Source organism: Chelmon rostratus, chromosome 6 (assembly GCF_017976325.1).
Source record: "Chelmon rostratus isolate fCheRos1 chromosome 6, fCheRos1.pri, whole genome shotgun sequence".
NCBI lineage: Eukaryota > Metazoa > Chordata > Actinopteri > Chaetodontiformes > Chaetodontidae > Chelmon > Chelmon rostratus.
In genome coordinates, this window is record NC_055663.1 from 5,586,366 (window position 1) to 5,604,697 (window position 18,332).

Below are 18,332 nucleotides of genomic sequence, written 5' to 3' on the forward strand. Positions count from 1 at the left end.
TCACAAAGTAACGCAGGCTGTGCTCAAATCGCACACGCATCCCTGATTCGAAAAAGGTTTGGACACTGTGTAAAACCTAAAAAACAACAGAATCAGTCATTAGCAAACAAACTGTGTTTGCAGACAACAGTTTGAGAAGTGTTTCTGAGTTCATGTAGTAATCTCCTTTTTACACTGAACGACTGAGCCTTTCCAGGATGCTCCTTTCATCATGATACTATCACCTGTTGTTAATCAAGCAAACACCTGTTTGGAACATTCCACAGGTAAACAGGTTCCCAGTCTGCTGTTGCTCCTGTCCCACCTTGTTAGAAACATGCTGCTGCATCAAATTCAGAATAAGCAGATATTTACAAAAATCAATGAAGTTGACGAGGTAAAACATTCAATTAGTACTGTTTTCTATTTCTGTGTCAAAAGGATTAGCAGATGATTACATTCTGTTTTATATGTTTTGCACAGCAACTTTTCTGGAATCAGGGTTGTAGGATTAAGTAACGGTGTTAGTTGCCTGTGTGGCCTTTAGAATTCAAAGGAAAAGTTTGATATTTTGGAAAATACACTTTTTCCTGAGAGTCAGATGAAATTGAAAAAAGAGAAAACTATTACCTCTCTCATGTCTCTTCACTAAATACGAGGCTACTGCCAACACAGCTGCCAAAACAGCTGGATAACTAAGTGTAGTACAAAGACTGGAAACGAAACCAGACTACCAGCAACTCTGTCTCGTTCTGTTTTTTTAATATGTACAAAAAATGACTCTGAAAAAGGCAAAAATGCTGTTTTGTGCTGGGTTGTGTATGAGGGGTGTTTCCTGGTCTGGACACCAGGGAACTACTGGTTCCAACCAGGTTCGAGCGATCTTTGCATCAAGTAAATCAGCCGCTGCCAATAGCTTCAAGTTAACATACAGATGAAAAGTATTCCAATCTAACTCTCGGTGAGAAAGTGAATAAACATATTTCTGCAAAACGTCGACAAACTATTGTTAGTGCACAGTCAAACAGATATTGAACCAATGAAATCACCAGTAAACCAAATGCCTTCAGGAGAGCGCTGATACAGGGAGTGCAGTTTCTGCAGAAAACTGAATAAAATGTCTGGTAATTTCTTTGGTGATGACAGTTTTGACCAAATAAACTTACAAGTCAAAACAAACACCAAGGAGGAACAGATTCCTCAGCAAGGCTGAATTTTAATTCCAGTTTGATTTTACCTTTGAACGCAGCGCTGCCCCGTCTCCTCTCCCAGCATATCTTCACTCTGCAGCTCTCGTTTTAGCCTCTCATTGTTTGAGCTGGAGGCCTGATGACTCTGATTAAAGATGCAGAGCATCTCTCACTTCCTTTTCTCTTCTCCACCTTTTCCTTCTCCCACCACTCAATTTCTCCATATCCTGTATCTATCCATCATTCCTCCCTCTCTCTCTGTCATCGTCTCACTACTCTATTTATACGTACCTCTACCATCCATCTTCCTGAGAAGTCGTATTCTCTCGACCAGGGAAAGGAACCATAATGTGCGATGGGTCTTAGAATAGGATCGCTGATCTTACATTGCTGTAAGATCAGCGATCCGCAGCGATACAGAGCCAAAGATGAACTCCTGAAGTAGACATTATCATCACAGCAGTGTACTCAGATACTGGGAACAACAGAGAATGCACTGCTGACACTGCTGACAGGTTAAATAGTTATATATATATATATGACATAACAGGAATTGTGAGCATTTTTTTTCTCACTTCATTATAAATGAGGCTTTTGCAAACTAAAGAGCATGATCAGGCAGTGACAGCAAACATGCTCTATATAATACAGTTTACACACACACACACTGACACACACACACACACACACACACAAACAATGTGCTAATTGTATGCTGCCAGTAGTCCTGATATGGCACATGCAGCACAGGAAACAGAACTGCTGCATTGAAAAGATATTTTCCAATATTTTGTCTCGTCTCTTATGATGAAGAGAGATTTTTGTAAAGTTTAGATTTTTTAAACTACATGTCAATCTCGTCTTTTTTCATTACCAATGTTGCATATTGATAAAGGGAATGGAAATGCTGGAGTATTCTGGAGATAATAACTAGCATCCATTATGTGTTACTGTCACCACCCATTTATGTCTCATCTGTCAATCATTCATCAGCAGAAATGTATAAAGTATGTGCAAAAATCAAGTGTTCTTATAAAGAGAAGCTCTCAACAGAGGCAAAGGAGTGATCTATTACAAAGCTGAAGTTAATGATATGGTAGGGTTATCTAATGACATGCTAACTTAATGCTAACAAAACATCAGCTAATCATGCATAATTCATGCTAGCATTGATTTTGAACATATAAGCAGGTGGAAATTAGCATTTAGCTCAAAGCACCACCACCTTAAAAAGAGCTAGTTTGTCCAATCTGTTTTCTGACCTCGTTGGAAGGCAAAAGTGTCAATAGCCCGGCCACACTTGAAGGCGGAGTGAAAAGCCGGCCATCATAGAGAGGGCGGACATTGTTTAAATATAGGAATAAAAGCAAACATTTTCAGACAGTCTGTCCTGGAAGGGATTTAAAGTGATGCACTCATGAGATTGAGGGTCAAACCCTGGCTCCTTCCTCGGCTCAGCCCAACCACAACGTGCACTGGGTGCGAACGCCGGATTGTCGCTTTCGGAAAGTTACGAGAATTGACAGACACAGACCCACGGTCCCATCCTGGGAAGAGGATCTGAAGCTGTTCAGCCATTCAACAAACATGTCTGATGAAGCACACTGACTGTCAGTCACCGCTCCTCTTTGTGTGATGTGCGCATCGGTGTGTATTCATGTTAAACATTCTTCTTTTCAAGAGTTTAGAAACGCAGTTTAGATTACAATAAGGGTATCAGGATGGTTCAAGGAAATTTCCTCACAAGTAGAATACTGTCTGTGTGTGTGTGTGTGTGCATGTGTGTGTGCATGTCACCCTGGCCCTGCAGCCCACCCGTGGTACCCCTCCACTGTTGTTAAGTCTATTCTGTTCCTTGAGGTACCAATTAAACTACTAATCCTGCAACCCAGCCACCTTAGTGAGAGTGTTGCCTAATACAGGGACATAAGAGCTCACACGAACACACACACACACACACACACACACACGCACGTCGACATACACACTTCTCCCCAAACTACTCTCTGTGTCCTCGCATCACTTCTTCTTTCTCTTATTTTTCAATCTCTCCATCCCTCTTTGCTTCCCTCTCTCTCTCTCTTCCTCCTCTCTGTTTGCTCCCTCTTTCCCTCCCTCTTGTCTTCCTTCGCCTCCCTCCATCCCTCCGCTCTCTTTTCCTTTTCAGCTCCCTCTTTCCACTCAGGAACATGGTTTTAGCACTTCTATCTGAGCCACTTAATGAGGAGGCAGCGCGGCACTCCCCTCTGAAGATCTGCGAGCACATGCGCACTCAAACATGCACATACACACATGCACACCACAGCGTAGTCTGAATAAGAGGCTATGATTTGCATCTAGGCCAAGGCTGCTCCATTGTCAGAGCGCTCCCAGGAGTTCAGCGCTGCTTTTATTCCTCATATTCACAATAGGTATTATGCAGTCGCAATCATTCACTGTGGATCCAGAGGAGGTGAGGTGAAAAGGAAATATTTGGGGCTAAACATACAGAGGATTTAAGCACAATAGCATTAAACAGTAACCTTTTGCTGCAGCTTTAAACAGAATGGGGGTGGTTTTGATTAAAAATAGTTGCCACTTTACATTAAGGCAACATAAAGGGTTTATAGGGCATCACTAGCACTAACTATTTATAGTTAAAACCACTTGTTAAAGCTTTGAATATTAGCAATAAGCTGTTATCATGACTTATCCTATATAAATAATAAGAAGGCTTGGGTTGCCAGGTTATGAACACCTACATCAGTACAGCTCCCCTACATTCACTGTACATCAGATACATTTACAGCAATAAGATACACTGCAGTTCGAAGCTGATTTCATAAGAATTTGATATTTTATATATATTTGATAAATAAGAAAAAAAAAATAAAATTGCCTACTGCATCAACAATAGTAAACAGAGACAGTGATACACTTTTTGGCCTCTCAAAGGCTTTCTTGCTGCTGACTCAGTTTCATCCCTCTGAATGTTGGAGGATTTCCAGTAAGGGCGGCAGCAGGTACAGATGACGTTTTTTGTTGAGCTACGGGAACAGCTTTTTCAGAATAGTGCTCTTTTAAGTTGCATAAATCAACCCCATGCATTTATTTACAACAAGTTAGGTTGATAACTTTTCAAGTGCTGAGAAAAAATGACCCCCCAAAAAACCCAAGAAAGCAACAAAGTCTGAGACGAAGACCTTGATGACTATAACACAGTGCTACAGGCAATTAAATCCCCAAAACAATGGTGAAAATGGAAGAAAAGGCGATAGCCCAGTCGGCAGAACTCCAGGCTGTCCACATTCAGAGGGAATAACAAAATGCAGTGGAACAGGTTAATAAAAGAATCGAGGCAGCCGACGGCCGAGTATCTGAGCTGGAGGCTGAAGTTAGCAGACACTCAGACTCAGTCACCTCAGTGCACTCAGATGTCAGCAGTATGAAGAAAGAGCTGGACACTGCTCACGCTGTCTCAAAAAGCCTCCGACCATGGACCGGGCACTCCGCACTCTCCATAGAAAACAGACACAACCTTCCACCGCTGGCACAAACAGCCATTATTTCTCGAAAAAGCCCCTGTTGAGGAAAGCCGTAGAGATGCAGGACTTAACTTGTGAGTAGAGAATGGGCAGCCTTTACTGAGGTGAGGGGTCTGGTTCTGGGCTGTGAAGGAGTTCACTACCTGAGATACCGAGCAAGCGAACAAACAGGAGGCAAATTTTAAGGATCCAAAACTAGCTGAGGAGTTCGTCCTGGAGAAGCTGGTGCACAAGGGTTCATAGTGGACAGTCGCAATCTCAACGAGCTGAAGAACGCACGCGACACACACCGTGAACAATAAGGGTGGGTGTATACAGAGGCTACCTTCTACTTTAACGTGTTCAGGTTTGCTTGCATTTCCCATTTGATTTGTTATTCTTGCTGGCAACACTTAAATGCACAAAGAAGAGTGGAAAAGAGTTGAGGCAAGCTGCACCACAGGCAGTGTGGGTGTGTGAGTATATGGGACATTTCATTGACACGCTCAGGAATGTTTTACTCTCCATCTGAAATATCTTTGATATTCTTGCTGCACAAAGAAGAGTGGAAGAGAGTTGAGGCGAGCTACCTCACGGACGTTATAGGTGTGGGAATACATTTGACATTATTATTTCATTTTGTTGTATTAAAACATGTTCAGGACTGTTTGGTTCCACATTTGAAATATATCTGGTACTTTTAATGCCAATGTGTGCAAAAGAGGAGCACAAATACAGTTGAGGGAAGCTACGCCAAAAACAAATACGTGTGAGAAAAAATGGGTGAGGTTTTAGTATTGCTGCATACCACGCTTAAGAATGTTTACTTCCACTAGTAAACAGTTATTTTACACTTGTTTGACACCCTCAAAGACAGTGTGCTATGCTGAACTTAACTTTTGGTAAGCATTAGGAGAAGAGGTCGACGTCATGTGTGGCATGTTCAAGCCAGTGCTCATCCCCCACCTCTTTTTCTTTTTTTATGGCTACAACTCTATTACCCATGCAGTCTTTTCAGAACCGCTGGCAACAAAGCCCAGAGATCAGACAGTGGCATCGCTTGAGAGGCTGTCTTGATGGCGGCCGTGGATAAGGATATAGGCAGGGCTGACAGCACATTGGTGAGCTGGAATGTAAGGGCGCTGAATCATCCGGTTAAGTGGAGCAAGGTATTTAATCACCTATGCAAATTAAAAACTGAAATAGGGCATTTACAGCAAAGTATTTTATTAAATAAGGACCAATCAAAACTCTGCAGAGGATTTATGCAAGTTTCCCACTCTGGCTTTAATAGCAGAAGAAGGCGGGTGGCTGTTCTCCTGCACCGAGATGTACAGTTCAGAGAGTCTGACATCATAAGGCATGATAGTAAATCTGCATGCTGCATTAATGCATTTCTTAAAGCCTCTGGAGTGAGCGACCCCTGGAGCCCCTAAGTCCAAAAGGTTTTCTTTGTTTCCCCGGCACACCAATCCTACACTCGAACTGATTAGCTTTTAATACTCAAAAAATATCTCCCATAATTACTCAAGTTGAAAACAATGGGATGGTCATATTAGACCATTGTCCAGTACTTTTGAAGCATTGCTTTGCTTTCCCAGGCGTGCATGGCACCTTAACCTGAGACTACTTCTGAAACAAAATGTTGTGACTTTATAAACACACATATACTGTACACCTATTCCTCAAAACTAATGAGTCCCCTGAGGGAAGTTATGTTGTGGGAAACCATGAAAGCATATCTGAGGGGACGTGACATCCTATAATGCTGACTGGATTTAATTTGACCAATTACACTGCAAATCTATACAGAGAGAGGATTTTGCTCCAGGCACAATTTGATTCCCTGACTATAGGTAATGTTATGGATCTTCATTTGAAATCATGCCAATATTTCTATGAACATGTGCCTTTAGGCTCTTGAGCCATAAAGTTAAACAGTCAGCAACAGCTGGTTTCATATCTGCAATAACAGATGGGGAAGGTAACACTGACAAAGAGACATTAACACTCAATTTGAGTCCTTCTATGAAGCGAGTAACAAAGAATTAGTAGAGGACTTCTTCGGTGAAGTAAAAAAAGGCCTCCTTGGATGAAGTCTGGTTTAAAAAGAAATATAACTTTAACAGAGATTGATTGTGCAATTAAAAAACTGCAGTCTGGAAAGGTGCCAGGCCGTGATCAGTGTCCGTTACTGGCCAAGGTATTTGAAGAGGTCCTGAGAAAAAGGCTCTTCCCCCAACTATGACACAGGCTTTTATCTCATCATTCCTCAGAATGAATGAAGAACCGCTGTTTTGTGACTCTCGGTTAATCTACTATGTTGCGAATAGAAAATTTTGATCAAGGCTTGGCAGGTATTCCTGAGAAAATTCTGTCTACGCTGATACATCAGATCATGTTTGTTTCATGTTTCACTGCAGGTAGACAGCAGCCTTTGCTGCTCGTCAGTGTTATCTATCAATCCAACAACGTGGAACTGCATACTATAATATCCTTTGGTGCACTAAAAGCATTTGACAGGACTGAATACAACAACCTGTTCATTGTGCTCCAGAAGTTTAGCTTTGGCCACGCTCTCTGTTTGTGGATCAAGATTTTGTATACGGCAGCTCAAGCTTCAGTACGAGCACATAAGATAATATCGAGCTATTTTCTGCTTCTCTCCTCTTCACGAGACAAGGCTCTCCCCTGAGCCCTCAGATACTCAACATCACCACTGAACCCCTGGCAATGTTAAGAGGAACCACGAGTGTAGTTAGAGTGCAAAGGAGGGACAATTGCATAAATTATCACTTCAGTCACTGATAATCTTCTCATTTTTCTTTCAGATCCATCTGCTGCTATAGCTATTGCTCTCAACCTTATCACTGAGTTTTGGCTCGCGTATTTTATGTTATTTATTCATTAACTGCAGATTTACTGTGTTAAAGTAGTTTTCACCGATGGTCTGAGATGCCTAACAATAATCTGTTTTTATGTTTCTATGTTTATTTCATTTTAGAGTATTGAGTGTTGCTGTGAGTGTAAAATCAATACAAATATCAACCCTCTGAATTTATAATCCAGTGTGGATGCGTATGTCCCTGTAAATAAAGAGACTTCAGTGACCACGAGCGGTTGGGGCAAGCAAACGTAGCATTGGGTGCTAATTCCAGCATTACTTGGCCTGTGTTGGCTGCTCTTTTCGGCAACTTAACTGTCAGCACACGTCGCCTTCCTACATGAGCTGAGAGGTTTGCGGTGCCACCGGCATACTTATGATATGCAGCATTTTGAAGATGGATTAGCAGATTAGCAATGTAAAGATTTCAGGCAGCTCTCCAGATTTCTGCCAGAGTGCAGAGAGACAGAGAGAGTTGCATGAAAAAATCGTTGATTGGCAGTCACATAGATTTTATGTCAGTGTCAACAAGTTGGGCTCACAATAGAGAATCCAGATCTGTTAGGGTGATGGTAGCAGATGTGGACATATTACAGGGGACAAGTTAGTGACACTGTGAGGGAGTGGATACTCAGTCTGATGGGCTCAATCCAAGATGCCTGATCACCACAGAGGGATTAAAAACTTATTCAAGTTTGTCATCTGACAGTAATCATAGAAAAAAGTTTTTTAAAAAATCAATTTAAAAAGTGCAATGAAAAAAACACTTAAAAATCCAGTGAAAAGAACATGGTGCTTATCATTCAAACAAGCTCAGTCTTACAAAGTCCGAAGGGAGGTCTCACCTAAATGACAGGATGTAGTTGCGGCACAACACTGAGAAAACCCCTCATTCAGGCTTTTTTAGCTGAAGTATTTGTAAAGCACAAAGAGGAGCAAGGTAAAAAAAAATGTGGCCTTTGTTTCCCTGGATACAGTCGCACAAACAAAAAGCTCTCATTCTACCGATTGCTAAAACAGGTTCATCAGAGAGCTCTCTCTCACAATCAATAGCGGGTTATATGCATGGGGGGGCCGATCCAAGGCCCATAGTCACAAGGGGGCCTCGTACATTTTCCTTTGATTTCATTTGGATTAAGACTTTAAAACATGTTCTTGCTTATCCTGTGAGGCAAAAAATCAATTTTTTAAAAATGGCTGGAAATAGAAAATGTTTCTCGGTGGTGAACTAGTAGCAAAGGCCAGTAGCCGGGCTGAGTGTGCTGATCCAGATGTCAGCTGTAAGTCCGGCCTTATCTGGCCGGACTTACAGCTTATAATATGACACAGATATCATAAACTCATTGTGAAGCCGCATCTGTTTTTACATGATGCGATGAATTAATATAAGTTTGGGTGTGCCACGAGGTGTAAATACAGCAGAGCAAAATCACAAGTTACTATATGAATATTTAAACGTGATATTAGAAATGACATGCTAGACTGCGAGAATCTTAATTTTTTATTTCTGTGCTGTGTTAATGAGCAATAATACTTACTCAGTGACTGGGGAAGAGAGCCCACAAGCAAAGCTCAGTAGACCCCCCCCCCCCCAGTCCTCTTTCACAGAAGCCTTTCGATCTGCCTTTATATTTTTATCCTCTACAGATTCAGATAAGGCCATTCCTGCTTTCATTGCATCTCATTGTAGCGTCTCTATTCCTGTTCGTGCCTCGGTTTGAAGTCACTTTCAGCTCCACGGCTCATTTCGGATGCAGCAGTTAGGATTTCAACTGCTGCCAAACAAAGACGCCATAATTTTCCCAAATTCTGCATGTCTTTCTGGTTGTAGTGTAGATTTAGAAATGATTTACAGCGGCGAGAAGGAAGAATTTCAGCTATTCGTTTTTTCATTTTTACAAAAAAAGCCGTCACATACAAGAAAGTGGGATTATAGATGTAAAAGCCTCCACATGAAATAGGTTTTTTAACATGTATAAAAATAGTCACTTACTGTTTAAGCCTTTGCTTCTGAGATACTGCGTCTGAAAATTATAGATCAAGTCTTGTGTGAGGGGAAAATAGAAAGGTTTTTTTTCTCCTCAACAAGGTGAAGGAAGCCTTGTGGAAGCATGTCAACCTGGTAACCCTGATGAAGGCCACTGCAGCTCAAGTGTGATGATTTTCATATAAAAGCTTTGTCAATCACTTCCTCAAGAATAGCAGATTTTCTTTTTCATTTCTTTACTTTTTGCAACTCACTGGAGCTTAGAGGTTGCGACCGGGTTTTTTTTTAACCTTTTTGTACATCAACCTTGGACGGAATAGTCACGATGCTTTCTGAGGCTGTAGGATGTGAAAAAAAGACCCACAGAGCTGATGCTTCACACAAAAATCCCTTTTACATTCAACTTGTGTTATTTCCAGCTCTGATATAAAAGATGATTGCAACATGTGGGTGTATTTGTTGAATGTTCTAAGATAGATAGGCACAATAATAACTTTATAATGCAATGTATAATAGTCACGAATCTGAAACTGTCCTCTCTCTAAACTGTATTAGAAGTAATGGTATAATGAAACAGCAGTGAAATTAATGAGGATAAAAAAGATCAACTTGTTTTGTCTGCTTCAGTGACTTAACCAGTACGCTATTAGACTATTTGGGCCCCATGTATAGTTTTAAAAATGTAAATATTGTAAAAAAAAAAAAAACAATGCAAGCGTAGATGTAAAGTGAAATATATGATACAACATTGAAGATTAATTAAATATGTCACCTTTTTCTTTAAATCACACCAGAGCAAACATGACTGACACCACAGGATCTGACGTACTGGGGCTACAGGCTGATATTGTTAATGCAGTCACTGATTATTGTACAGACCTGATTTTCACCAAAGAAACATAAAGGAATAGTTTGACTTTTTTTGGAATTACTTTTGTTTGCTTTCTTGCTGAGAATTAGATGAGAAGATTGATACTCATGTCTCATGTCTGTGTTTTAAGTATAGAGCTAGAGCCAGCAGACAGCTAGCTTAGCTTAGCACAAAGACTGGGAGCAGGGGGACAGGGGTAGCTCGGGTCTGTCCTAAAGTAAAAATCTGCCTACCAGCAGCTCAGTGCAGGGCGGGCGCTTCACCTTTGTATTAATATTGAATGCTTGGCTGCTCACACTTAGCAAGAAATCCCCGGGTGGTCTCGTCCACTGATAATTCTAATGAAGTTTGTTCAAACTAGACAACCACATCCTCAACAGAATAAATATGAATAAACAGAATAATAAATAAAGAATAAAAGAAGGAAAGGAGATAAACTGTTTGGTCATCTTGATGTTTCCAGGCACTCAGTGGAGGCTTAAGGAAGTCAGAGCTCCCAGCCCAAAAAATAACCTGGTCCATCACATAAACACCTATAACACCTTCGTTACAACGTGTTAATTTGTGAACTTACGAAGCGCTGCTGGGTGAATTATTTTACGTTTGAACAGAGTCAGGCTAGCTGCCTCATCCTTCTTCATGCTTTATGCTAAGCTAAGATAAGCTAAGTAGCTGCTGGCTCACAATCTTCTCATCCGACACTTGACAAGAAGGTGAATAATCACCTAATTTCTCAAAATGTCAAACCTTCCTCCAGGTTACGTCTGACAACAGGTTGCTGATAGCCCTCGTGCTCAGTGCCAGGTGTGGCTAACTCTGCTGGCAGCTTTGACTTCGGTGCACTCTGCAGCTCATTATCTTAATCTGCTTGTGAATATACACATTTAATTTACTGTAACTTAATCTAATTTAATGAATATTATACTCTATACTTCTATCATTTACTCCATGTCATCAACTCTACTGTATTTTTCTGCTCTTCGGTGAATCCTGTCAGACTCAGATGAGGGCCCAAATTTCCTGTGACCCCTGGCAGTGGTCCTACATAATTCAGGGAATCCAGAGCTGGACAGGGATCAAACTTTACTATTTTAAGGACCCATATAAGCTGCTGTCATCTTATCTGACAAATATCAAATAAAACTGTCCTGTCATGCTGCATTTAAACATCAATGTGGAGTCTTGAACCAGCGGTGAAAGATTCTACTCTAATTCCTCTGTGATGTACGTGATGCACACTGTGTCACTAGACTTTAACATACTGAACCTTTTTGTTCCTCGTGTTCCCTAAAATCTCCTGTGCTGCTCCGCTGTGTTTCACTCTACTCTGCTCTCCTCACTTGCACTCCATTACCCTCTGCAATTTCCCGAAACAACTTTGTTCAGCTAAATGCGTTAAATATTGGCCCGTGTGTCAGAAAAGGCAGCCCGTGACACAGAGCCATGGACACCCATATGGCCATAATGCTGTGTACATTCATTTCAACTCAAAGCACAACGAAAAATAAGCCCAGAACTGGGGTTTGAAGGTTTTCAGATGTCAGCAGCAGCAGCAGCGTGTTAGCTGCAGAACAGACATACTCTCAGGAGGTTTTTTTATTGTGAAAGCAGCTGGTTGTCTGTCAGTGTCCTCAATGCGTTTCTGCTGTCTCTGCACCACCTGTGACTGGAGCAAAGACCCACACACCTACATCCAGAAACACACACACACACACACACACTGCTCGAAGACACACACAATCTCAGACCCAGACACACCAAAAGCTCTGCACCACTGCACATGACTTTGTCATCCTCTCGCTGTCTCTTAGACACACAAACACACACTTGCGCACACACCAAGGTACACAGATGATAACCAGATGCTGACACCCCACAGCACAACCCTCTCCTCCTCTCCATCAGCTGCTCCTCCCACAGCAGGTAAGCAGCCATCCTCCTCCAGCAGTGTTCTGCCAGAGGTGGACCACACAGGCCAAACACACACACACACACACATTCAGAGTCATCAAGAGAGGCCGGGCCTGCAGCGATGACGGTGGGAGGTTTTCTAAAACTGCGTGTGGCCGTGTTCATGAGTGCGTCTTCCTCGCAGTCACAACATTCATTGAAAGTGTGGCTAAAGATGGGCCTAAAGAAATTACAGTGTTGTACAGTATGTGACAGCAAAGAGGGAAGACGTGTGCTGGAATCTGTCAGAATATAGTAAGTGTGTGTGTGTCTGTGTGTGTGTGTGTGTTTCTGCGCTTCTGCATTTCTGTACTCGTGATCAGTAGCAAATGTCCTCAAAATGACATACAGTACAGATAAGAAAAGTCCTCCAGAGCGACAAAATGTTGTTACTTCCTCCTTTTCTTCTTGTGATTCAGGGGTTCAGTTCAGGTGAGAATTACAGCTACACTTAGTAGATTAGTAATGATGTAAGCCTTCAGGGCATCACAATGCAGGACTGCGACAAAGGAGAGCATCCCGCTCCATCATGATTTATTTTATTTGTCTGGATTAGATTCTACTAATCAATCCCTCACCAACTACAGTGATAAATCAAAAGTGCCCCATTCAGTGTAACAGTTGCTGGACTCGCCCACAGCACATCAGATCTTTGTCACTTCCTCTGGTATCACACGCTGAACTGAAGGCTTATCGATTTTGGTGTAGCACAGTTCAAATGATCACTTACCTCAGAACATGCACTGTGCAGAGCTTCCTTTTGCTGTGTTGTGGAAAGACATAAAGCATACAGTTGAAACAACAACCCTACGGTCAAACCTGAACTATCGATATTGGTTTCAGACCGAGAGTGTCAGTTCCCATGCTGTCGACATGTGAATGCAGCTCACGTTGATATGTCTGTCAAACTTTTAGCTCTTCAAGAACGGTCACAGGAGTAGGCCTCCAAATTCATCTCATGGAGAGGGTGGGATGGGTTGTACATGATGCAGAGCAGTTTGTTCAGTGACCTCCTGCTCCTCACTGACTCAGACATCGCCCGGTTGTGACCAATGACGGTTCCCGTCTTGTGAGTGAGTTCTGGCATTGACTCCAGCAGACCACAGGACGGGAGATGGCGCTCACCAACACAGACTGGGAGATCTCCAGCATCTTGTTGCATAAGATCTGGAAAGACAATTCTTCGGACGACGCGGTCTACGTTGGTGTTGGTCCGCCAGTCCAGTCTGTTGTTCAAGTGGACAGCCAAGTGCTTAGTGCTCAGCAACCCCAGTCTCCTCAGCCATGACATTTAAGAGCTTGGTTGGAGTTTTCTCCCTCCTAAAATCGACCACCATCTCCTCGGTCGTGTTTGCATTTAGGAGCAGATGATTCACCGCTCCGTCAAGTTAGCCAACAGATCCCTGTTCTCCAGCTCTTGCCCCACCGCCGCAGCGTCAGCAGAGAGCTTCTGCGGGTTGATTCAGAGTGATGCTGAAAATGTGAGGTGTAGAGTGATGGAGGCAGGACAGTCCCCTGAGGCGCTCCTGTGTTCTGTGTTAATAACCACCACATCAGACAGGGAGCTCCCCAGCTGCACAAACTGGGACCGAGCAGACAGATAGTCAGCGATCCAGCAGACAGTAGATGTGCTGACACCCATCCTGAGCAGCTTCTCACTCAGTAGAGGTGGTGGGATGGTGTTAAAGGCGTTGGAGAGATCAGAAAACATGAAAAAATATAGAGAAAAAGAAATGCATGCAAAAGTAAAGGTAAAAAGTCAGTGACAACTATTTGAACTGCGTTGCAGATGGACACAGATTTTAAAGCCGAGAGGATTCAGTTGTTTTCACATAAGGTTAAAAGCTCCTCGAAGGAAACAGAAAGTAAAGGCTTGGTGCGGGAAAACTTGCATCTATGTATATGACATTTGACTAATAATGGAAATAAATTTATGAAAGAAAATTGTTATGCTTTAGATGGATAAAAATTACAATGCAATACAATAATACAGTTTACATCGTTATCATGTTTGTCATGTAATGCTTAACTGGATAACATTTGTGAATAATCTTATAAACACTTATCTTATTCCTGATTAAATATTTATGCCATCATTTCCATATACTCCTTTGATGTACATGCCCTGCATGGCATGCAGCCTATAATAGCAGGGGCAGATTTACCACTTGAAATTCTTAGTAGGCTATTGGTTAAAATGATGAGTCCCTGGTTTCAGAAGCAAATAAAAGCAGGCTTGGACCAACATTTGTTCAGGATGGACAGAGAATAAGTGGATGTCAGTCTCTGTGTGGGACCACAGGTTATACCTGGGACACAGTACATACCTCCACCTCACTGAAGTGCTGTGGCTGGCGTGTGGGGGTGTCCACGCAGACAGCGTCAGACTGGTCTATTTAGCAGTCACTGAGAAAACTCTCAAGCACAGGACAGGATGTCGGCCCGCTGTGTCCGATCAGGACGGCGTGCGTGCATGGCTCCTCTTTGGCATGCGGCTCGGCGAGGAATCGATTCCCTGAACTTTTATGTTTTTTTGTGTTAAAGTTTTTCACGTCAATACATTTTAAACGGAGCCATCTGCCTCTGCTCTCTCCACCAGTCTCCCCTCTCTCTTCTAGTTAACACTCAGCCAGTGTTTCCTCAGAGACAACTTAGCCAACACATTCATGATGAGAGAAAGAATTAGCAGCCAATTACAGTCAGACAGACTCAGCTCTGGACGTGGAGCCTGAAGGTTATTGGAATAAAGTTTAATGCTGTGTTTAACTGAAAAAAATATGTTTTAACCCAAGAGAGCTCTGTGTAAGATTACTTCTTTGAGTCTCCTCTTCAGCATCATTTTTTTTTGTTTGTTTTTCTTGTCCTTGTTATTACTCTTGTCAGGTCTAAGGAAGTGTTTCAGAAGTCTGTTTTATTCTGATAGATAGAACACAGCAGCGACTAAACAAACACCCAGTTCATGACAGCTTTCCCTTTTCTTGAACTAATGAAGGTTCTTCCTCGTTCCCGTCTAACCCACAGGGCAATCTTCGCTCTCAGAGCAGTGAAGATCAGCAGATGGTCTCTTGGCAACTGCAAATAGAAGTCAAGGGGCCAAACAAATAGATTGCATTTGATTTTCTCAATGAAAGGACTAATGCTTCACTGCCACTACATGATCAGTTACTTTCAGCGCTGTCTGCTTAGATCTTCATGGGTTCAGTCAGGACGATCGCCTGTTTCTAGGAGATTGCCGGTTCAGGTGTTTCACACTTGTCCTCGTGCGTCTTCATCTGTCTCCCCCCCCTCTTCTTTTCTTCAGGTCGTGGGATGAGTTCCATGACTGTGCCAACGTGGCGATGGCCGGCTGTCCAGAGGAAGCGGCGGCCGTCTGGGAATCTCTCCGCCAGGAATCCAAGAAGATGCAGTTCTCCGGCAACCTGTACGACATGTGCTCCAACCGCAACAACCTCCCCGCGGCCTCAGTGTCCCCGCACGGCTCACCCAGTCAGGAAGACATCAACCAGGAGTCTCTACGAGGGCGCGCTGATCACCTGGCAGGCTGCCTCCAGCTTCTCGTGCTACTGTCTCCTCTGCTTCTGCTGGTGTTTTGGATATAAATACCCCAAAGAAATGGGACTACTGTGAATAGATATAAACTTTGTGTATTTTTTTTCCCCAAGTCCATAGACTTTCCACAGTATTTTTTCCTCTGCTTTGCTAGGGGTTGAATATTTCTAAACTGCATGTTCAGAGGCCTGGCAGTCTTTTTGATAACGTATCTCTAAACTGCCTGCGCTGTTTCATGCATATTCTCTGCCTTTTAATTAGTCTCTTAGTTGGAAACACACACAAAATTCATACTGACATACACAACCGTGGTACAAACGGCCTGCAAACACATACATAGTTAAACAGATGCATACAGCAGCCTGGTGTCACCTGGCTTTATCCGCTGTCCCTCTACAGTAAGTATGAGCTCGTATATGATGGTTCCAGGGGGAGTCTGGCCTCCTGAGTGTATAAAAGAGCAACAATATTGTCCTACATGATAAACCTAGAAAGTGATGAAGAGGCCGGCTGCCACAACTGGCTAAACACATTAATTTATCAGCTTTATAGGGTGAAGCATTTGATGATTATGTAAATCTAACATACCTTGTTAGCTACCTTGCAGTTTGTCTCAGCGGATGAGTCTGTATTGATTAACCTTTCATTTCTTTCTCCTCTGGTCCCTCAACGCTGCCACTGTCGAAGTATCCGCTCCTGTGATCCGCAGCAATGACGAGCTTTAAACATGAAACGCTCACAAGGGAGAACAAACATTTGTAGGATTGCTTTACAGGTGTTTGAGAAAAATGTTCTCACAGTGTGATATTAAAATCAAAGCAAGACACTCCTAAAAACACACACACAGTAGGCTGACACAGTTAAAGACAAAATGAAATACAAATACATTTTCAAAGTGCTTATTCCATTGTTCTGCATTAATTGTTACAATTATCTCTTGCAATCTGTCAAATATACAAAAATATAAAATTCAGGCATTGGGATGATAGCTAACCCCCTCCATCGTCACTTTGCATTAGCTCACGAGTCGCTAGCAGGAGTGTGTGTTTGGATAGCAGCTGGCAAAAACATTTACAAGACATGAATTAGTAAGCTGTGGGTCAAGGCTAACAGTACTCAGCAGCCCCAAATCACTGTGGTTCAGTGATCAGTGATAAATCTTTCAAATCAATCCCCTCCCGACCTACCTGCAAATCTAAGGAACAACAGAGCATCACAGCGCAGAAGCTTAAGATGCTTTAACTGACATTTCACTGTGTACTTGAGGAATTTGGCTCCTCAAGACCTTTCTTGTTTGCTAGCCGAGCAGAAACACAATGTGGAGCTCAGTCCAGAGGCTTTTTAATTCTCCCTTCAAGGATTCATACAAACTAAATTTAGTCCCTCCAAAGAATCCTGCCTCAATATAGTGCTCAAATACTTCCATCGTTTGGGGAGTCACTAGAAAAAGCTCAAGGCCCTGAAACGAAAATGGAGAAGGACTCCTGCCAGTACTGAAAACTCTCTCCCAAATAAAAGAACTATTGGGTGTTCAAAAAGTCCTAAATGTTTCCCTAAGTGCAAATTCTCAGCTAAGGCATGCACAGCACTTATTGGCTTTGGCTGTACAGATTTGTCTGTAAATGCTTTGGGAAGCAGTAACATTGTTGCGGATGGTATGAAAAACTAGATCGTTTTTTCAGCTGCCTTTCAGAAACAAAATCATCTAAGGGAATCTGAAACGTCAATGTGTTCAGACTGGGAATAATGGCCCCAGCAGTTTGTCTTCATGAACATGTGGTGTCGCACTATAGGATCATATCATACCACAAAAATTGAATAAATTAAAGACGATGAAAGAACATTTGTCTCAACTGCAGCACTGAAAAGAAATTCTCTGAAGTCTGTTGGACTCTAAAATTAGACTCTATATTAAACTATGTCATATATATTCTATTAAAATAGATTTAAATTACATATATGTTTGCTGAGGGACAAAAATAAAAAAATAGAAAGTCACATTTTTCTTCTTTTATTTTGAAAATCAAACACTGCACATTGCGTAGAATGTGATTTCTTATTTGCCTGACAAGCTCCTCTGCAGCTGCTGCAGCAAAATGATGAGCTGAAGTTAAAGTGAAGTGTGCTGGAGTTGTTGTTATTTGGTGCTTGCCCAGGTATGAAATCCTCCGGGGCTGCTCCTTGGCATCCTGCACTGTATAGTGTGGGACCAATATGTTCTCCAGTCAGCATCGCGATCCTCTTGCATGCCAAGTGTATTTCATGCTCCAAGAGTCGTAGCTCGGCCCCGCAGGCCTGCTGAAGCTGCTTCTTATTCTAAGTGGCTGTGGGTAACAGTTGTTTCTGTCTGGCCCGGGATCAGAAATACTATCAGATTAGAGACAGAGAGATGAGTACACCTTGAAAGCAAACACTGTTC

At 42.3% G+C, this 18,332-nt stretch overlaps 1 protein-coding gene across 1 annotated transcript in view; it reads left to right on the top strand.

The window, feature by feature from the left end:
* The window catches only part of nrn1la (neuritin 1-like a), a 48,131-nt gene extending 32,168 nt beyond the window's left edge, over positions 1–15,963 (top strand). Inside the window, exon 3 of the mRNA XM_041938581.1 lies at positions 15,666–15,963. Coding sequence (XP_041794515.1) covers positions 15,666–15,963 — 298 coding nt within the window. The remainder of the gene's footprint in view (positions 1–15,665) is intronic.
* Positions 15,964–18,332: the final 2,369 nt, after the last annotated feature.